The sequence below is a fragment of the Sabethes cyaneus genome, chromosome 1 (genome assembly GCF_943734655.1).
Source record: "Sabethes cyaneus chromosome 1, idSabCyanKW18_F2, whole genome shotgun sequence".
Taxonomy (NCBI): domain Eukaryota; kingdom Metazoa; phylum Arthropoda; class Insecta; order Diptera; family Culicidae; genus Sabethes; species Sabethes cyaneus.
The window spans coordinates 158,699,431-158,721,624 of NC_071353.1; the positions used below are offsets into that span (position 1 = coordinate 158,699,431).

General features: G+C 44.0%; 1 protein-coding gene across 3 annotated transcripts; it reads left to right on the forward strand.

The window, feature by feature from the left end:
• The first annotated feature begins 3,257 nt into the window (after window positions 1–3,257).
• On the forward strand, window positions 3,258–21,317 carry LOC128733070 (transmembrane protein 94). Of its 3 annotated transcripts, none has more exons than XM_053826660.1 (9): window positions 3,258–3,719; window positions 3,779–4,838; window positions 4,898–5,035; window positions 5,302–5,346; window positions 5,572–5,701; window positions 5,777–5,936; window positions 18,489–18,585; window positions 18,641–20,937; window positions 21,006–21,317. In XM_053826660.1, the coding sequence occupies exons 1-9, from the start codon at window positions 3,553–3,555 to the stop codon at window positions 21,076–21,078; spliced, it is 4,167 nt and encodes a 1,388-aa protein (XP_053682635.1). In that variant the 5' UTR covers window positions 3,258–3,552; the 3' UTR covers window positions 21,079–21,317. The 3 variants fall into 3 exon arrangements, with proteins under 3 accessions (XP_053682635.1, XP_053682636.1, XP_053682637.1); XM_053826661.1 differs by having other exon boundaries at window positions 5,777–5,894; XM_053826662.1 differs by lacking the exon at window positions 5,302–5,346.
• Window positions 21,318–22,194: the final 877 nt, after the last annotated feature.

Below are 22,194 nucleotides of genomic sequence, written 5' to 3' on the forward strand. Positions count from 1 at the left end.
CTCGACAGTATCAACTAAAATAGTCTATTTTGAGTGCTGGAGAGAAATAAGTTGCGTATGAGCTATATTGCCAAAGCTGCTGAGCAAGAGGAAACGTATTAAGTTTTTTCGCTTTTTTTCAATTTGCCCGGACAACTTAACCGTCAATTGTGTATGACGCTTGATCAGTTTTTAATGTGAACGCATTCATACCAACGGGGTTTAGATTAAAAATGTTCAGATTAAGGAAGGTCATTCCAGCGGGGGTACACGGTACTAGCATTGCAACACCATAAATACAAAAGATACAGTAAAACTTTTTTCAGCAAAATTGAAGATGATAACTAGTTTTACATATGTTCCGTACCCAACTTTGTCAAACGTTGCTCTGCTGAGACGGTACAGTCAAATGAATCAAAAATGAGTCAAAGTGATCGAACCATCCCTGGCTGTGATTGTAGATTTACCAGCTTGGTATGAAACTGGTGTTTCGATAATGCATATCTAATACTTTTTCCATAGTTTTTAGCAATACTAATGATTAACTAATTGGTCTGAAAGCTTTTGGAAGTGATTTGTCACGTTTTCCTGCTATGAATACAACTTTTACCAATCTCCACGTGGACGGAATATGATTTAGTATCAGACTTGCCTTAAAAATCTCGATTAGAGATGGAATTAGCGCTGATTCTTCATTTTGAATCTGAGCTGGGAAAATCCCATCTGCACCTGTCGATTTATAAGGCTGAAAGGATCTCACTGCGTTCTCCAACCTAGCTCTAGTGAAGACCGTCCCATCCTGAGGAGTTTCTTTGAGAACATCTTATATCGTAATCGGAGTCCGCGCTGGTAACAGCATTGACTGCGGAAGATCCCGGAAAATGAGTCCCCATCATTAAGTCCAGTACTTCAGCAGGTGATTTTGTGAACGAACCGTCTTCTTTCTTGAGAGAACCGAGTCCGCTTGAATGATCCGTAGCAAGAGTGTTGTTAACCCAGGTAACCAATAAGCATTTCCAATGCAATTTAAATGCAAGCCAATAAGCATTTACGTTGCCTTAAATGCAACTTAAATGCTATTTTAGCAAAATGTGCGGCTACTTTACTGCTAGCTCTCTTATAGTGCTGACAATGCTTATTTGCAGCTAGTTACCGGCAAGAAGAATTTAAATAGAATTGTGGATGCCAATTTACAACAGTGCAGTCAAAAGGCTGATAAACAGCAATCTGCAGTGTAAAACGCCAGGGTTGCTAATAAACAATTGATTTACAGCTTATACTAATGGTTTTTGGTTACCTGGGATGTTCCCCCTTGCGTTCTTCTAAAGTGCACCCTGATGAATGTAGAAATCACAAACGTAGTCCTACGTCAAAAAAAAATTTAAAAGCGAACATAAATCAGAAATCATATAAAAATTTTAAATGTAAATCTCAAAGGGTCTCAGCTCAAAGGTTAAAAGATGGAGATTTTGGAAATTGGAATTAAACTGATTTTGAAATTGAACTCGAAGCCAAACTTGAAATTCGCTATGTGCGCGAAACGGTGCTGCCACCTTCCCAAGTTTGTTCTATTTGTGAAGTCTGTGCACAGGTTTGTTAAAGAGTGAAAAGGATAGACAAAACTTTGCACCAAATCTTCACAAACTTTCCATATGGCAGTTCCATGAGAGTACAAGAGATCGATTTGTGCTTACATAGCGAATTGAACAAGAAATTAGACATTAAAATTTACTTTACATCAGACACGAAATCGAACTCCTAAAAGAAAATTTTTAATTTTACTTGAAATTAGACCTAAAATCGGAGCCTAAAATAGTATTTGAAATTTTAAATATTTACTTGATACCGATTTGAGTTGAAATTGTATCACAATCAAACCTTCTCTACAAAAGCTATTGATTTTTTTGGGAATGCGGCGCAAAACACTGACGAACTGACGTTACACGGGCATTTCATTTTTGACTCACAAGATCTTGCAAGCAAACGACCACTTGCTTACAAGCGAGTGATCGCTTATCTCAAACAGCAGAGCGATGTACAAAGGTATACGGGAGACAGATTAAGGCAAAGTTCAGTTAGTTTCACCGGAAATCTGTATAAATATCAGAAATAACCCGGTAATTCTTTGTATATTGCAAAAAAAGGATAAAGTAAATAATTTTTACAAAGCACTTTATACATTCACTTGTGCTCCTAGTGTGTTTTTATCAAGGACATGCTGTGTTGCTATCTCTTTCTCATGTAGGAGTGAAGAGAGCAACTTTCAAATGGTTCTCGGTAAAGGGGAATTCCCAGCAAATTTTCTGGAACCTGTCAAAATTAACAGTTTGGTACCTATGCGTGGGACATCGAAAATGTATGAATTTGACAGCCACTGGTCATCCCGTAGGTTTTTATTTTTTTTCGTGTCGATCACACATAGTTAGTGAATGACATTCTGCCAAACCTGCGTTCTCTCAAGGGGTCGGACACTCAGCACATAGTGCCCCGGCACTGCAGAGATATCAAACGGCACACCTCTAAAGCCTTATAAAAATAACATTTATAGGGCTTTACACACCTCCGGTTCAATTTTACATATGAAATGGGAGCACTGCCAGTTGTCAAAATCATCTCGCACGGTTGCCAGATATATCAGATTTTAACGAATTTAACCAATCTTGCAGTTCGGCACTTTCGGTACAGCATCGGCACAGTTCGGCTTGTTTCAAGTCGCCTAACATAAAAACGGCTGTGCTGAGTGACCGACCCCTTGCGTTCTCTACTTTTCCAAGATAAACAGCGATCCGTTGTGCGGATGGTGTTACTGTTTAACGTATTTTGATTCCAATTTTCGGACACAAGTTTTTCAAGCAAAATGTGTGGGATGTCATGTCGGTTTGTCGGTGGCAAAAGCTTCAAAACAAAAGCTTACATTAAAACATAAAAACATACATTTATTAGAACATTTGTTACTGTTAAAGAATTTTTGTTAAAATAACTTTACTTTGGATTAGATGTTGAATTGACCTGAATATTATTTATTTAAACGAATGCACACTTTCTCTGCGTGTATTAAATTCCCATATTGCTATACCTATTTTCGTTTACATTGGTCCAACGCGAACAACGCGGAAAAAGGATGAACGCGAGTGAATTTATCCACCAAATGAACCGTCGCGTCGCTGCGCTAGTAAACCAAATCAAAACAAACCGCATCGTGACGCCTGACGCTACTGACAGTTGTTATCAGTTGATTATGTGCCTGTGCTGTGCGCCTGTGCGTTGCTGAAAGTGTGATAGTATCCTGTTAAATTCGTCGACAATCGATGTGTAGGATTTTCGTACAGCAGAATCAGATGTAATATGTAAACAATAATTTGGAAGTTCTCTTTAGTTGTGAAAAAAAGTCACAGACCATTTTTAGCATCGAAGATAAAAGCTGCTCAGATAAGTGCTTATCTCTGTTGTTGACACTAGCTGGGTGCCATCATTGTGTTGTTGGTTGATTAACGCTAGTCACTTGTGGGTGCAGATTTTTGTGAAAGTCTACGTTTTGCGATGTAAACTGTAACCGGAATCGCGGAATGCACTATGGGTTTGGAGAGTGAACTGCAAAGGATTTGCTCCCCGCGCATTTCCAGCGGGGAACTTGGCGACCGGGAGTATCTCGGCCTGTCGACGGTGATTGCCCTGCAGCGGCTGCACGATGATGTCGAGGTCGTTCTGACGGCCTACGAGGAAAGATTTGCGAAACGAAGGTAAAATTATTAACGCTTGCAAGAAAGTTAATTTGCATTAATATTGTTTTTTTTTGCAGCTGGTTGCTGCAGTTAAAGTCAGCGTTTGCGGGAAATCTGTCGAGTCCTCTCAACTGGTTCCCGATGTTGGCTACGGTCGCCCTCGTAGTATCATTTTTTATGACTGGCTATGTCTTTTCCGCCGGATTTATTCTGTTGCTTCTGCTGCTCACCGTAGTGTTGATAGTGCGTGAGAACAATCTTCGAAATACGGAAATTTACCGGAAGGTACGAGGCGTGCTGGCGGAGATAAAGTGCGGGGTTGAGCTATGCAAGGATTGGACAACATCGAATTATCCGCATATCTGCAGTCCCTTGTCTCCGTGTGTAACCCTTCAGTGGACCTACAGGGATGGAAAGATTGTTAATCTGCCGTGGGCTCTTCTGGTACGTGGAGACTATATCGTAATGCGACCCGGACAGGTGTCGCCCGGAACATGCACGGAAATCTCCGGCAAGCGATCGTTTAAATGTGGTGAAACTTACGGTTTGTCACAAGCGTTAGATCCCCCGAAAAAACCAGTCGCTCGAGCTCCGATGCCCGATCTAATTTGTGTGGTAGAAGTTACTCCCTTTCTTGACAATCTTCGAACGTCGTTGGATAATTTCCTGAATCGACCTGCAACGATTATAAACCAACAACGGGATTTGCTGATCACCAAGTGCATTCAACAGTGGGGTTGGTTGGTCGTACTGGTTCTTACCCTAATCGTTGGAGTGCTCCGTTATTTGGGTTTCTACTTTAACGGGAAAGTTCCCACCAACTGGCGCAATGTCTTCCTGCTAAATCCTTCCGCTGCACTGCTTCCCATTTTACCGTTGGTTTTTCCACTGATGTGGATCACCATTAACCTGTGGGGAACGGCCCGACTGGAGGCGCTACTTTCGGTTCCACAACCTATAATGCGAGCCGAGGCGCACAAATCTTTCCAGGAAGATTTGGATACACCCACGGGAGACTTGGATCATGTGAAGCTGCCCCGCCGACTGGTCGGTTACTATTGGTGGCAGCTGTTTCTGGGAAGAGCCGAGCTGCTCAGTCGAAGTTCGAATGTGGTGCAGGTCCTTGGAACTATTACGGTTTGTGAATTTATTGTTTGATTTGTAACTTATAAGTGAAAGTTTTGTATTTTTTGCAGGCCCTTTGCTGCGTGGATAAAAAGGGAATCCTCTCGTGGCCTAATCCGACTGCGGAGAAGGTTTTCTTTCTAAGAAGCGCAGCCAACGGTGAGAACCACAACACGGATCAGTCCGAGCAGAGCAGTCTAAACTCGCAGGTTGGTGTCTTGGCTAAATCCCCGAACAGCTATTAACTTCCGCAAGGTAGAAACCCGCACGAAACAAGACACGTGGTTTCTAACCGAATCGAAAATCCAATTCGGAGCAAAACACCTTTGGCGAAAAACTCATCCGTCTGTCACGAATCAGTGATCAAAATTCTAAATTTCAGTTTTGCCGGAAATCGTTTCGAAGCTTCGTTTTAGTGTCGCTAATTAATTCTATGATTTCCACAGCCCGTCATAATTTCCTGTCACTTTTACAGTGCTGCCAGGAACACTACCACCCACTTTCGCATATACTAGAGCTGGTATTGGACTATCTTCCTCTTATATTTTCTTAATGCCTTTCCATCTATTGTAGTCTTACCGTATGTAACTCTAGCTGTGCACTTTAATGAGAAAAACAATGTGTATACTATCTATCTAGTTTTTTACCGAATTAGCTAAATTATAACCCTACTAAGCAGTGTTGAAAAATTTGACATTCCTTATCTACTATTTTTTCCCCTCCGCATCGGAACCGAATCGATCAGAGCCGACAGAAGGAGGGTACCGGAGCGATTGCCGAAGTGCTGGATCTAACGCACGACCAGCACAGCCCGTTTAAGCTGGAATTCGACGATCATGCCTACAAGAATCACCTCAGCTCGCTGAAACCCCTCGGTAGGTTCGCTTTTTTCCGGAGCTGGATTGTTTAAAATTGTAAATTCCATTGTTTTTGTTTTGTTGTTGTTGTAGGGTTAGCCATCCTCGTCAATACCTGCTGCCCGCTGACGCAGGCCCACTACGCCAAGTTTTGCGGTCACGTGACGGCCGTCGCTATGCTCGACAAGGATTTGGTCCCGGTGACCAATCGGTATGCGATTGTAGAGTCCAGTTTGAATAGCTTTATGCATGGGTATGTACTAGGCATACCAAGTTTCTAATTTGGTGTTTGCTGTTTGTTTTTCATTTCCTTTTCTCATTTCCCGTTTTTTTTCGCCGCGAGTCGGTTTGCTTTTTTCGGTTTTGATAATTAAACGAAATTTTACTTTTGAACTATGCTTAAACTTGAGCGCTGTCATGCGTGCTGACTTCTCCTACTAGGAGAACTATTACTTCCCTGTCAGCTATAGCAGATACACACTTTTTTGGGTGGGATCCCTAACCCTACTTGGGAATTGGTGATTCGGTTCTCCCTTCAAACAGGTAATCTTAATTAACAAATATGGTTTTTGTGATTGATATCGTAACTGCTGTGAATTCCGTTTGCTTTTTGAATGGTTGGAGGTGAAATTATACCTAATCTTAAATGTTTTTTTGTTCAAGCAAGGTAGTGAGCATTAAAGCATCGAGTCTTTTCTGTGGTCGTGCTGTTGTGTAACATTTTTATTTGTACGCATTTTCTAAAAATTCTCAAATTATCTAGAGTGCTTCGTATCTCACTTAATAGTTTTTGGTTGCAAAATTGTAGTGCTGTGAGTTAGAATGTACCATGTGATTTATTAAAAACAATGAAGGAATATTTAAATGCAAATGTATATCGGGAAAAGTTAAAAAAACCAAAGATAAAATCATTCTGTAAATACCATATTTGTTTTAAACAAATAATAAACTGCAAACTGTTGTTTGCTGTCTTTTTTCAAGTGGACGAACAAAAAGAAGTTTTTAACTGAAGTTACGCGGTCAAGAGAATAAATTACCAAGCTGATTTGTTAAAACACACGGACTCCGACAACGTCATAGAACGGTTCCGCAATCGCTGTTAACTCGCGTCCTACTAAAAAATGCCCTGGACTTGAGGCTTGATAGTCCTTTCGATTATCGCTCTGCTGAACTATTGGGCGCTAATTGAGAATTGCCTCAATTTAGTATAATAAGGTACATATTTCCTCGTACGGCAGAGACGATTCATCGCAAACCTTATCCAAGTCATTCTTCACGGACTCAACCCCGGCCTCCCAGAGACCTCCTTGATGGGAAGCCCGTGGTGGTATAAATTTTCAAGTGATACTACGAGACTAGAAGAAATCAGGTATATTATCCAAACAAGCTTCTCAGTTGCTTTAATTGACGCTCAGCTCCAACAAAGTTCGTGCCGTTGTATTATATATTCGTTCAGCTTTATCCACCTTTTGAATACTGGATTCATCATAGAGCTGCGCGAGTTCATGGTTTTTCCTTCGCCTTTATACTCCGGCCTCCTATGTAATGCGCCACGTCCGATGGTTCTAAGCACTCGTCTTTCAAAAACTCCGAGCATTTGCAGGCCATCCTCGATTATAGTTCACGTTTCATGCCGGTAGAGAAAACAACCGATCTAATGAGCGTCTTGTACAGAGGCTTATTCTGTTCGACCACAATTGCTTGTAAAGCTCAGACTAAGCAAAAATGGAAAATTGACCCTCTAGCTGAGTCACTTCTCGGCTCTTAATAACCTTCGGATAGCCCGAAGTTACTTTACGCACAAAGTGGATGAGCCGAAACAACTTCACGTGTTTGTAGACGCTAGCAAAGAAGCATATGCCTGCGTTGCATATATCAGAGCAATGCCAGTTGCCGCGAAAAGTAAAGTAGCGCCAATAAAAGTACTCTCCGTACCGCGATCAGAACTTAAAGCCGCCGTCCTGGGAACTCGTCTCGCGAGTTCAGTGGAATCATCTCATTCGTTTCGATTTCATCGAACATATTTTTGGTCAGATTTAAAAACTGTACTCGCCTGGATTAATTCGGATCATCGAAAATATCACCAGTTTGTTGGTGATTGAATCGGGGAAATGCTAACAACGACCCGCATGAACGTTCGCTCTGGACAGAACCCTGCTGATCCCGTTACGAAATGGGGCACCGGACCGAATTTCGATCTAGGAAGACTGTGTTTTTGTGGTCCTAAATTTTTATACGATCCCGAAGAAACATGGCCGGAGAATCGTTCTTTCAGCACTGCCACTGAACTCATCAGCGCCCAACATTCGCACTGGCGGGCTTTAGCAAGTGGGAGAGGCTTCTACGATCACAACCCTACGTGATACGGTTTATAGAAAATCGGAAACGTTTGAAAAGCGGGAAAAGTGTCTACAGCAGAATACTTTCGCAAGAAGAACTGCAACGTGCCGAAAAACTTTTATGGAAACAGGCTCAAACTGAGGTTTTCGAGGTGGAAAGAAGAACATCATCAGAAACGCAAGGAGGGCCAAATGCTCGCCATAATCTCGTGCTGAAATCAAGTCCAATTCATAAGTTGTGGCCGTACTTAGATGAAGATGGATTGCTCAGAATGCGGGGAAGGACTGGAGCTGCGTGGTGTGCGCCATAGGAAGCTAAGTATCCAGTGATACTGCCTGATACTCACCTAATATTTTTCTTGCTTACAGACTGGTTCCATCACCGCTATCGCCATGCCCATCATGAAACCATCGTCAACGAAATGAGGCAGCAGTTTGAGATTCCAAAACTTAGAGTGCTAGTCAAAAAAGTCATTGCCAAGCATTGCTTAACCTGTCGACTAGCGAAAGCAAATCCTCCTCGTTGCCGAAACAACGGCTGACACCGTATGTCAGACCGTTTACATACGTCGGGGTCGATTATTTTTGGCCTCTGTTCGTGAAAGTAGGCCGCGTGGTAGTCAAACGCTGGGTTACTCTTTTCACGTGTATGACCGTGAGGGCAATACACCTAGAAGTGGTGCACAATTTGTTTACCGAATCTTTTGTGATGGCAGTTAGACGATTCATCGCTCGCTGGGGCGCTCCGGCTGAATTCTTCAGCGATAACGGCACTTGTTTTGTTAGGGCAAATAAACAGCTGCAAAATGAGATACAATCTAGAAGCGATGCATTGGCGGCCACGTTTACCAATGCAAACACACGTTGGAATTTTAACCCACCGGGTGCCCCCCACATGGAGGGTGTCTGGGAGCACCTGGTGCGGTCGGTTAAGCAAGCTATTGGAACAATAATCGACTCACCCCGCAAACCCAACGACGAAACATTGGCGACAGTACTAGCGGATCGGATCGGAGATGATCAACTCTAGACCCCTAACTTACGTGCCACTTGAAATTCTTCGGGTGTAAAACAGCCGCCATCGGCCCCGGTAGACCATCGAACCGTTCTCCGTAACAGTTGGAATCTTGCACAGCACATTACGGACACGATTTGGAAAAGGTGGATAAAAGAATATTTGCCGGTCATCGGAAGGCGAGGAAAATGGTTGGAGGAAGTTCGAAAGCTCCGCGAAGGTGACTTGGTGCTGATGGTGGATGACGCGGTGCGAAACCAGTATGTAAGGGCAAGAGTCGAGAAGGTTTTCATGGGAAACGATGGACCAGTAGGCCAGTAGTAAAACTGGCATTGCTCGACGTTGGATCTGATGGTGAAGCCATTGAGGAATCTTTAGGAGCTGCGGATCATCAACGGTCTTCACGGGTGGGGGATTGTTACGACGAGCAATCGCAACATCCCTACCCAATCGTTACTACATCAGTTGACCGTAACCGTAACCATAACCGTAACGTAAGCGACGCGACGATCCCGTGTGCTGTCGAGTAGTGATATCGGCCTATTCGTTATCCGATCGACAGAAGTGTTGGTCCATGCTCATGGAATTCCATGGTTCCATTCCGTTTCCGAGCGCCAGATCTCTTGGATGGGAATTCGACCGTGGATGACAAACGATCCCACCAATCCCAAGGGGTCTAAAATTCTAATGAAAAGTCTCGCTTCGTAGGAATCGTAGTACCGTTTATTAGATTATGCACTTTCTCAGAAAACTAAAGATGTTTTCGTCTTGCTGCTAAACCATTTCCAGTACTCATTCGAATGCGATGTCCTGACTCGGTAGCATGGTCTATGAATGCTTTTACGAATATCCAGCGAATTATTTACTTATCTCAAACGTCTTTCAAGACATTTGCAGCGTCATTCCGCCATAGGTCTGTTGTCCGGAAACTCGATATATTCGTAATTCAACAGCAATCTTGTTTCGAACTCATTCCCCTGTCGCCGGGTAGTTTTTACTAGGACCTTGTACGAATGATGCTCCTCTACTCCTTTGACGGTTGCCGCAGCCATCAACCCAAGACTCTTTGTGTCGAAGAAGTGCCTAACGGCGTATTCGTGCATCGCAGCGATAAAAAATTCAGCATTCATATGTAGTTTTCGATGCACGGTAGACTTTCAGAATTTCAGTTACCACCGAATTAAAGCCCTTCACCGGAAGATGGTATTGAGATGGTCGAACTGTGCTGCTAGTTCTGCGAAGTTCAAGGTTTCTAGGGGGACTCTAAGGTTTCCGACGGTGTATACAACTCGGTAAGCTTGAATCGTGGCGTAGCCATTGTGGCGACTTCTGATTCCTCCGGTCCATTGTAGGTGCAATGTTCCCACATCGCCGCAGGCTACAAGTCTGCAACGGATCGTTGATAACCGGGAGGATGCGGAAAAGCTTTGAAGATGACAACTGACAATGTACGCTAACTATATTACACCGGTAGTCGTATCTGTTGCTTTCTATCTAGCGTGTGTGGCTTTGAAAGCGTTGCAGTTCTTTATGACGTGACAGTCACGATTACAGTACATAAAATTTGCTGTTTATGCATAATCAGTTCGTTCCATCACTATGAGTAAGAGTGTTGGTAGCCCTATGAATTTGCATTTCCCCCCAAGAAGGTATGACTTCCTTAATGAACTTCAGTACCTTTTCTTTCAGCAGACCATTTCTCGCTAGGCGTTAGAACGCCCTTTCTGAGAATACGCAGTCTTCGCTGAGTACGTATTTGGTTTTCGTCGCATTCATTTTTAGCCCAATTCTCCTACACTTCACTTTCAGTGTGGCATAGATTGTTCCCGCCGTCGCAAAGTTCCTAGCTATGATATCAAAGTCATCTGCGAAGGCCAGGAGTTGGCTACCTTTGGTGAAAATCGTGCCTCTCGTTTTGATACCAGTTCGTCGGATCACTCTCGAGCGTTGGTCCGGAAAATCGTCACGGCGTTATTTGACAAAGCTGGTCTCGATCGACTGTATCGTAAGCCGCTTTGAAATTAATGTGCTTTGTGTTATCGGTGACAGCCGGCAAACAGGCTCTAGAAGAGTACCTAATAAGTGGCGTTTATTTGTTTATTTGTTGCAAAAATGTCATCTAACAAACTTGTTGTCTTAATGTTAAACCTAGTAAATACAGGTAATAAAACACAAAGAGCACAATTATCTACGAAGCCGTAGGTTGAACGTTGAAGTGGTAATTTGAAAGTCAAATAAATCGAAACTTGCCGACATGTAGCGGTTGGGGTTGTGATGACCGTACGATACACTTTGACGAGGTGAAAACAAAAGATTCCCGGCCTCTACGGTCTTTCCGGTGCGTACAAATTTAGCTGCTGAAAAAAAAACCGTTTTTCCCGTGTTGGGAACTTACCGCCGCGACCATTTTTTCTGATCTATTGTGGTGTGTCCTAGGGATGGGAAAACTATCGTTAACTACTGACAGTTATCGGTAAGCAATAGTATCACTAAATATCAGTAAGGTTTCGCTGTTATTGATGTTTACTGATATAGTTACGTCGTCCCGTTAAAAAAATTAGCTAGATTAAATTTATTGGTCGGTAGCTGTGTTCGATTGGACAAGCTGTGGATCCACCAACTTTGGAAGAGGTTAGGAAAGCAGCGAGAGAGCTGAAAAACGGCAAAGCAGCTGGCAGGCATCCCCGCCGTACTTTTGAAAGTCGGGAGCGAATGGCTGTATTGTGCAATCCATCAGGTTATACTAAAGGTATGGACTGAGGAGGAATTACCTACGGACTGGTTTGAAGGTCTCATATGCCCAATTTATAAAAAGGGCCTTCGACTCGAATGCAGCAATTATCGAGGAATTACTCTCCTTAATTCTGCATACAAAATTCTCTCCCGCGTCCTGTTTCTCAGACTGAGGCCGTTACAGGAAACCTTAGTTGGCGAATACCAGTGCGGTTTTCGAGAGGGACGCTCCACGACGGACCAAATGTTCACCTTGCGACAGATCCTCGATAAATTCCGGGAATTCAACTTGCAGACTCATCATCTGTTTATAGACTTTAAGGCGGCGTACGATTCAGTTAAACGAAATGAGCTGTGGCAGATTATGCTTGAACATGGTTTTCTAACAAAACTGATTAGGCTGATACGTGCTACCCTTGATGGTTCAAAAATAAGCGTCAGGATAGCGGGTGAGACTTCGGACTCGTTTGTGACGTTAGATGGTTTGAGGCAAGGTGACGGACTATCGAACTTGCTGTTCAACATTGCATTGGAAGGTGCTATTCGAAGGGCCGGCGTGCAGAGAAGCGGTACCATCATCACGAAATCTCATATGCTCCTAGGGTTCGCGGACGACATCGATATCATCGGTGTTAACCGTAGAGCTGTGGTAGAAGCGTACTCGCATCTTAAGGAGGAAACTGCGAGGATAGGGCTTATCATAATTTCTACCAAAGCAAAGTATATGGTGGCTGGTAGAGAGCGTGGTAGCCCTTCGGGTGTTGAAACTGCGGTGGTGATGGATGGAGATACTTTTGAAGTGGTTGACATGTGACAACGATGTGAGCCGTGAAGTAAAAAGGCGGATAGCGGCTGCCAACAGGGCCTTCTACGGATTACGTAGCCAGCTGAGGTCCCGTAGCCTACAACTCCGTACAAAACTCGCGCTCTATAAGACGTTAATTCTCCCGGTGGTACTCTACGGCCACGAAGCGTGGACGTTGAAAGAGAGCGACCGACGAGCTCTTGGAGTTTTCGAGCGTAAGATCCTGCGATCAATTCTTGGCGGCATATTAGACGAAGGAGTGTGGCGCAGGCGCATGAATCATGAAATATACCAAGTGTACAAAGATGCCGATATTGTGAAGCGACTAAAATACGGCAGACTACAATGGGCTGGCCATGTAGCAAGGATGCCGGATGAGAGACCAGCGAAAACAATATTTAGCAGAGAACCCGACAGAGGCCGACGACTTCGAGGCAGACCCCGTACCCGTTGGATGAGCGCTGTTGACGAGGATGCTAGAACAGCGGGTGTTAGGGGCGACTGGAGAGTGGCAGCCCAGTAACCGAGTAATGTGGAGACGGCTCCTGAATTCGGCATTGATTCGATAAGCGGTTTGTCGCCGAAAAAGTAAGTAAGTAAGTAAGTAAGTAGCTGTATTCGATAGACGAGGATGACACAATATGTCGTCGTTAGCAGCTTAGAGCCGGTGTGGCTCATGTTGTTTCAAGCAGTCATCCCCATTCAACTCAACCTTGGGCCACTTGTCGTCAATTTCCCAGTCGTCTCGCAAATAACTTTCAACTTGGTTGATGCCATCTTGCACGCTGAGACCCCATGCCCGGTGGGGTTGTTGAAGAACTGTTTTTTCATCGTACTGTCGTCAGGCATCCTCACGACGTGCCCGGCCTACCGTAGACTACCGACTTTCGCCAGATACACGATGGGAATCTCTCCATGCAGTGCAAGTAACTCGTGATTATACGTCAACGCCACCCTCCACTTTCAGTTTGTAATCCGGCAAAAATCGTCCGCAGTACCTTCCGCTCGAACACGGTTTCAAGTCCATAAAGAATACTAGTCTAATAAGGGTTTTGTATATTGCTAGCTTTGTACGGTAGCGTATGCTCGTAGCATTTTGCGAATGGCAAAATTGGCCCGCTTACTAGTTGTTCGCGATCACCTACAATCCCAAGTACACGAACTCATCTATCACTTGTAGTTCGTCGCTGTCAACGGTTACCGTCTGTGGGAGGCGCGCGTTTGTTTCGCATTTAGTTTTAGCTCAATTCTAGCCTTTTTTCAGTCTGCAAGGTTCCTGGCTATGAGATAAAAGTCATCTGCAAAGCTTAGGAGTTGACTACCTTTGATGATAATCATGCCTCTCGCTTCGATGCCTACTCGTCCGATCACCTCCTCAAGCGACGTTGAACAGCATGTTGGAAAACCCGTCCCTTTGTCGTGTCCCCGAGACGCGCGAAATACCTCACTCGTTCCAATTTCGCTCTGCTCAGTCACATCAGTTTATTCGAAAACCGGTTTTGTGCTGGTCTCGATCGACTGTATCGTATGCTGCTTTAAAATCAATAAAGTTACGATGCGTGGATACGCTGTACTCTCGACATTTCTGCAAGATCTGTCGGACGGTAAAACTCCGGTCTGCAGTTGCGTAAGCCCCCATAAAGCCCGCCTGATGAATTACAATTTCCTATTTTTTGGCTTCAATGCCATGATGGGTAAAATTATTGATAGTTCAGTAACGATTTTTAATGATAGTTCCCATCCCTGTTTCGTATGAAATTTATCACCTGATTAGGAGCAGCATTCCAAATATCGCAAGGTATGTGCCAGTGTATGTGCTCAAGTCGGACTTTGAAAGGTTTAATCGTTTTTGTGATTCAGGAACATTTGGCTTTATAAAACGTTTATGATTGCCGGGCATTCGAGGTAATATTCCAGTTAGACTGTACCTTTAGTTTTTCCTAGGTTCCAAAGTTCTATTTTAAGGGCGCAGGATGATAGACCAAAAAAGGGTTCGGGTCCTATGAACTGCATGGATGACCTGCTGCGGCAAAATACTCGGAGCATCAATTTCGCCAGACAAAACTTTTGCCACAAACGCAGCTTGCGCTTCAAATCGTCTATATTCCACAGTCTGCATTCCAAGAAGCTAACAGCGCTCGGTGTATGGGAATCAATAACGTTCGCCAGCGTCGAGTACCATCACCCATTTTGTACATGGAACAAACCACTCCTATCCATTCCTCTGGTTGCTTCTTCTCTCAAATCCTAGAAATAACCCAATGTAGAGCCGTTGCCAGCGTTTGTCGGCCATGCCCATAAAACTCTGGCGGTTCTTGACAGCGGCTTTGCTGGTCTTCAGCAGCCCGATTTCTCGTTTGACTTCTTGCAGATCAGGTGCTGGGACATTGCTATCTTGCATGGGCACTTCCAGGTAACTCGCGCGTGTCATTAGCTCGGAATAGCTGTTCTAATTCTTCACGATCTCTGTCCTCTTTTTGGCGCTCTTTCCTCCTCAGGATCGTGGTCAACTGGTTACTTGCTTCTCGGTATTCGGCCAAGTTCTTCCTAGTGGTAATGCTCAGATAATTTTTCTAAGATTTTTTTTCTCCGGGATTCTTCACCTAGTGCCACCTATTCCTCTCGGATGGCCGAGCGTAACTGTCTTCGAGGTTTGAAGCACCTAACTTCTCGGAAGAAGGCAGTGCCTCATTCAATATTCGCGCGTAGTTCTCGACAGATTGCAGGATGGATGCCTAATGTTCAGCCGAGGAGTGACTGATTCAATATCCGCACCAGTAGAGTAGGGCGGGGCATAAGTGCGATGTTTGAAGATGTCATCAATTTTCGTGAGATATAAACGAGGAGAACAACATAATATATTTTATAGTGATGCAGTAACTCAATGTCTTCACATTCAACTATAAATCATCTGCGGTGATAGTGTTTTGTAAAATAAATTCTTCTTTCATCTGATCAAGTGCAGATTCGCACTTTTACCCCACTAGCGGAGCAAAAGTGCGAATACCGCGGGGCAAAAGTTCGAAGCTAGAATTCACGAAATTAGCCCAGCAGTAGATAACAAAACCATATTATTTTCAATCTGCGTTATGTTTCTGTAAGAAATATTCTCAATTTGCACCTTTTCTATTTTGCGCTGGTGTATTGCAGCCTCCGTTAGATCGAAACTTTTTAAACGTTTGTTTTTTGTTTCATCAGCGGAAACACATTGTTTTTCTTCGGCCAACATCTGTAGAGCACACAGTTTTCTGCAGATCTTTCATTTCTAGTATCTGTAATATAGTGCCTAAAGCTGTATATAATTAGCTATACATTTTTGCCTCGTCCATGAATCGCACTTTTGCCCCGTTCGTGATTCGAACTGTTACCCCGCTAGGAGCTTGAAGGGGTTAGATTAAATTACGGAAAAGCGAAATATATTTTGTAAATTATTTTCGCCGTATTTTCAAAACAGATATGTGAGTGATGTAAAACGCTGCTACAAATATTCAACAAGTAATATCCTCCTGTTGATATCGTATTTGCCGTATAACGAAAAATCACATCAAAACCGGCCTAAAATAACATTTGCACATAACTCAGCAACTATGTTTCGTAAGCAACCAAAGTTTGCGTTAGATTCCAGCTATCAAAGTAGCCATCCATCCATGCCAATGTAGAAAATTTACTCGGAATCTTCACCGATAAATCAATGAATCGCACTGTTACCCCACCTTACTCTATTAGGGAACGTATGTTCGTGATGTTAGAGAAGAATGATGGCCAACTATGAGAATGTGGTCAATCTGTTTCATTGTACGTTAGTCAGGTGACCTCCAGGCGGCTTTGTGGATATCTTTGCCTGGGAAAAAGGTGCGTCGGATCACCAGGTCTTGGGAAGTTACGAAATTTATACATCGTTGGCCGTTTGTAGTTCGTGTGGGTGTGCAGGTTATTGGTTCATGTCACTGGTCTATACCAATGCTATCCTAGCGACCTGGGCGTTTATATCTTCGGTGACAATCTTGATGTCACGTAGCGATTAGCTGCCTACGTTACCTCCAGCTGCGCGTGGAACGCTTCGAGATTGGTGCGGGTAGTCTATGTTGATGATGCTGTAATTGCTCTATAGACATATCCTCTCATTGACTGGCTTCTAATCTATCACGAGATCCTGACTTTTGCCCAACACTACAAATCCCGTTTTCAGTTCGTTGGCAGTGCATCGCTCTGGTAAATTTCCGTGGAATTTTCGTGGTAGTTTGATTTGGGTAGGCCATACTACCGAGTCTCGCCAGCTACCATCCTTGGTTTAGTACCGAGACACCACGTTTTTAATTCAGCGAACCGCTCCTAGCCTGGAATACAACCGCTCCCTTGGTTAAGGATCGTCAAGCCATCAAGATCCATCCCTGACATGGGCACAGACGGTCTAGGTTGACAAGGTTATTTCTCGTCGCTATACTCAGCGTTCCCTGTGAATATAAGACCTAAATTTCTACCGGGGTTTATTAGCCGATTCCCGCACTCGGAGAGCACTCGAAGGGAAACAATTGACAATTCCACCAACCCAAGTATCCAATCCATAATCCGTTTTCATTGCGGTAATCTCTTCCGATTGTCCCGGTCCGAATTGTCTTGTTCTCACAACACTTTTTACAGTCCCACACTGGTACGAGAATCAGACGCCGTTTTGAGCCGCTCCTAACGTTGTTAAGAACAATTGCTCGGAAGCTTGATGGAGCTCCCTTCCCTGTCAGCATACGACCAATTTCTCGCTTGGGGTTGGTTTTTTGATTTTCCCCTGGTTACTCGTATCCCAGCTGGTAGCGCGTGGTGGTAGGTAAGATAAGAACCACTGTGAGGTCTGCATTTGTATCAAATTATATGTAGTTAAGTAACTAACAAGTCTTTGGTTGTGAAAAGTGCATTTGATTGGATAATTTTAGGCGTATCTTTCAAACCATCAGCAGCTTGAACGCGGCTCCAACAGAAATTCTAGAGAACTTGTACGAAATGAAGAATGGAAAGAGGCATTATGAGCTTCCAAACTCAGCTGACACATTCCAGCGTTACGGGACACAATTATTTTTACTGTGTAAAATGGTTCTTCCTTCAGCAAATTTTTGGCAAACAGCTTGTAAAATTGGTGACCTAAGGGGACTTTAATTTCCAGTTGTATGCCAAGGATTTGGTTAAATAGGAACTGCTTTGCATGGTGGGTATGGTGTCCCGTTATTCAATTCAATTCTTTGAATTAATGTTCCTCCTATGTTCATAAGGATTGATAACTGAGTGCTTTGTCCCTCTGAATAATATCCGATGAAAATAAAATTTGGCATTTATGTTAAAGCTGTTTGAGGTGACAAAACTTTTTTTTTGAAATTCATCATTAATTTATAAGCATTCTCGTCTGAGTGTTCATGGTGGTAAATCTTGTATTTAAATAACGGTTTGGTAACGGTAAAAATCATATTCTCATAGAGGGTCAACATTTAGAAATGTTTTGTCCCGAGTGTAAATCATTTCATTTCTTTCTGTTTCAGTTATCCATTCTAGAATCACGGAGCAATTTATTACTCATTTTGTTAGGCTAAAGTAAAATAAAACAGACCATGGCCCTATTCCGACCGCTACTTAAATTATTTCATTTCACATGACCATTGCATCCGATTAAGTCGGTGAATTTGAAGGCTCGGTAATGGTCAGAATAGCTAAAAGTGAACATTGTCATAAGTTTTTTTTTTTTACATTTCGCTTCACTTTCACTGTGAAGTCACCACGCTAATAAAAAGCCACAGTCATGATATTCCGCCAAAATCGCCAACATACGGTTTTAGACTCGCTTTGGCAAATTCCAATCATTCCCTGACTTTCTACTGACCAACCATATTAATCGCTTTAACCAAAATCTCAATGCTTTCACCGTTGTAGCCGTTGCCTGTGCGAACTCGCCCGACAGATCGGCTTCACGTCGCACGCTCGAGACATCTTCAACCTAGAAGGGCAAATCTCCAGCTACCGGCATCTGGTAACCTCTACCTTAATTTTTCCAACATTATTAGTAACTGATTCGTTTCTTCCAGCAACCGGACGTCGTCCGGCGAGACATCAAGTTCGCCCGAGCGCTGCAGCTGGCCGCCAAGGTGAAGGTTCCCTTTCCGCACTCGCTGTCGGTGGTGATGCGTGAGTCACCCGGTGGATCGCTGCAACTGCTCACACAGGGAACGGCCGACATCGTACTGGACAGCTGCGACGATTACTGGGACGGACAGGATTTGAAACCACTGACCGATAAGGAACGCAAGCGAGCGCAAGATTTTTACCAACGAAGTGCCCTTACGGCGTACTGTACGGCCTTTGCCTATAAGCCTTTACGGCATGGAATAACCGGTGCGCTGTCCGGGGAAATAGACGGGGAGGTTGCCTATCTGGAGCTGCCACCGGAAAGTAAGAACCATCGGCCCGTTTACGGGCGAGAACATTCGATCGATTATGAGCGAGGCGGAGCTCCGCTGACGCATCATTCGATCAGTACGGATTCGCTGTTGTTCAGTGAAAATAAGGAGGAGGACATCTCCGATGTGGACGGGTGCTATGACATGCAGTGTCATCAGGTGTTTATCGGTATGATTACGATGCAGTATCAGGTACAGACGGATATTGTTCAGCTAATCGAACGATTGGAGCGGGCCTGCATAAGGTTCGTCCATTTCAGTAAAGAAAACGAGCTTAGATCGAGGGTGTTTTCGGAGAAGATGGGTTTGGAATCCGGTTGGAACTGCCACATTTCACTGTTGAGTGATGACGACAGTGCAATGCCTTCCCCGACTTCGAAAAACTTCGAATTCAAACTCTTTGCTTCCGGTTCGAATGGTCAACAATCCGAGGTGGATGAGCAGAATGAACTGAACAAACTACTGCCGAATCTAGAAGCATCGAAAGCTTTAAGCTCATCAGCTCCGGGAGCAATCTCCAATCCGGACTCTAATCTGCTGGAACCACAAGCAGGCCACAACCGGGAGCCATCGTTGGATCGTTCCATCAACAGCTACGAGATGAGAGACTTAAGAAATTCGCTGCGGCAGGCGAGAGCGTCCCAGGATTCGGCCATGGACTGCGGGGCTGCACATGACGACAATTGCCGTTCGTTGAGCTGTTTGACCGACAGTACCGAACAGAGTGCACCGATCAATTTTGACATGTCCAACCGGGCGAAACTTCCGCGGGGAATCGAAAACATTCGGCCACATCTGGAAAATGTCGATAACGTTCCCCTGTTGGTATCCCTCTTCACCGACTGCTCCGCCGAAGCCACCCGAGAGATGCTTAAAATTATGCAACAATATGGAGAGATTGTTGTCTGTCTGGGTTCATCGGCTTCCAATTCCAATTCGGAAATCTTCCTCCAGGGTGACTGCTCGATTGCCATCGAGCCCCTCTATCCTCAGGTTTGTCAAGACTATCCCGCGTACAAGGAATCCAACATTTACAACAACCGAGCCAACTTAAATCCCCCAAACAAAAGCAAGATATTCCACCCGATTCCGGAACCGGTCGTAACCGTTTCACCGATCTACCTCAGCCGACTGCTAAACTCGATCTCATGCTCGATCGCAACCTGCCGAGACGATCCTATTTCCATCGTAGCTGTTATAGAACTGTCACGTCGCTTCATCCTAGGACTCTGGAGCTGTGTTCAATTCTGGGCATGTTGTGGCGTCTCGCTAGCATTAATGAACACCGTTACCGCAATCCTTTCGCTACCGCCAATGATACTACCCCATCACGCCCTATATCTGATGTGCCTCGCCGTACCACTGATATCGATTTCACTACTCCGGATCGACATCGATCCGGGCATCATGAAACGAGCGACCGGTAAAAAGCAAACTTCCCTCGATTCCCGAACGATTGTATTCGTCCTTTGGTGCTACGGGATCAAATTCTCGCTGGTGGTCCTCTTCCTGGTGACCTCCTACTGTTCCTTCCTGTCGCACCCGATCGAGATCTTCCCCGACGAAGACGACGACGTCGAAGACGGCGTCGGTTTAGATGAGGTCCCGGAAAACTTCCAGTACGATTTGGCCGTCGCGCGTAGTTTCATCCTGCTTGGAACGGTGCTTCATTTCATCATTCTGTCCGCTTCGTTCGTCCATCGGGACTATACTTGCTTCCGACGGAATCCGCTGAGCAACCTGTGCTGGGTTTCGGTTGCCGCCGGGCTGCTGCTGTTTCACACGCTGACAATCGTACTGCACATCTGCACCGATGACTACTATTGGGCCGAGATGGAACGGGTTTGGCCGATCGTGCTGTTCTTGCTGCTCACGACCGTGGTGACCTTTGTGCTGACCGAGATCTTCAAGTGGGAGGAAATCAAGTGAGTGTTGTAGATTGGCTCCGAATACCGATTTCAATATTTTACATGATTTTTTGTTGTTCATTTAGAGTTAACAATCGATACATTCGACGAGCGAGACTGGACTTCGGGACGAAGCTGGGTATGAACTCACCGTTCTAGAACGGTAAAAATGTAAGTCAACGCAGTGTAGTTAGTCTGTACTATTGCGTGCTATTTTTTTTTTATTATGCACGAGTCTAGTTGTGTCCTTTGGTGGGTGTGACTTATTATCTGTATAACTATTGTTCGTTTGATTTTAAAGTCTATCAATCATTCAATTTCTGTAACAATACTGCTAGCTGCAGTATGTAACTGCGTAAGATGTGTTATTTTCATTTCGAAAGTAAAATACTGAAGACGATGAGATTTAAAGCGATTAGGTTTTGATTGTTGAAAGAAACTTCCAAGAATATTTTTGATGAAGATAATTTTTTTCTATGCAAAATTGTAACGTTTTCATTTTAAAGGTTGTAAAAATTGTGCCAACATTAGCTTTTCAACGATGTTTAGGATTTGCGTGAATCTGTGTATTATTTATTTATTAGTTTGACAGACAGCTACGTATTTTGCTCGCGGCCGGACTGTCTGTTTTGAACACTGAATTATGTATCTCCAAAAAAAGCGAAATATATTACAAATAACTGCTTGATTCAATTAAAGCCTGAAACGCAGGAAAATAATTCTAATACGATATAGTTTTGATGAAATGAAACGCATGATGAAGAAGAGATTTTCGGAATGCCATAATCGTTGCAGGGAAGGCTCGAAAGCTGACTGACACTCTCCGGAAAGAAAGAGCCCGCCCAGAGCTGAAGGAGCCAGGACAAATTGTAATGAAAACAAAATTCGAAACGGTATTAAAACCAAAGAAAGATCGACAGGTCAGGAGAGCTAAAAAGCTCATTGAAAAGGCTTTTGGAGGACAGGCGAATATGTCAGTCTTTTCTCCGGAGTCAGTGGGCTTGTGCAAGAAGCTAGACTAGATAAGATCACAACTGAAGCGGAGCTAAGGAGAATGCGTTACTGATACTGAAATCAACGGAAAGATCTGCTTTCAATGCATGGACTGTGACGATTTGGCAAACGGCTGTGACGGTTCTGTGCAGGAAATGTTGCCAGCAGGGCAATTTGGCTCAGGTCTGCAAAAGCAATCGAGCTGAGCTAAGACAGAAAAACGACTATATGATGAGAGGCTTATACCCAGAATATGAGACGGTGCCGATATGCCATCAATAA

Bases quoted from the DNA above. Each gene is read 5' to 3' on its own strand.
- LOC128733070 (XM_053826660.1), top strand. From the start codon at position 3,553: ATGGGTTTGGAGAGTGAACTGCAAAGGATTTGCTCCCCGCGCATTTCC. The intron at 5,702-5,776 runs GTAGGTTCGCTT...TTGTTGTTGTAG, and splicing joins CAGCTCGCTGAAACCCCTCG to GGTTAGCCATCCTCGTCAAT. The intron at 5,937-18,488 runs GTATGTACTAGG...TCACCGTTGTAG, and splicing joins TTGAATAGCTTTATGCATGG to CCGTTGCCTGTGCGAACTCG.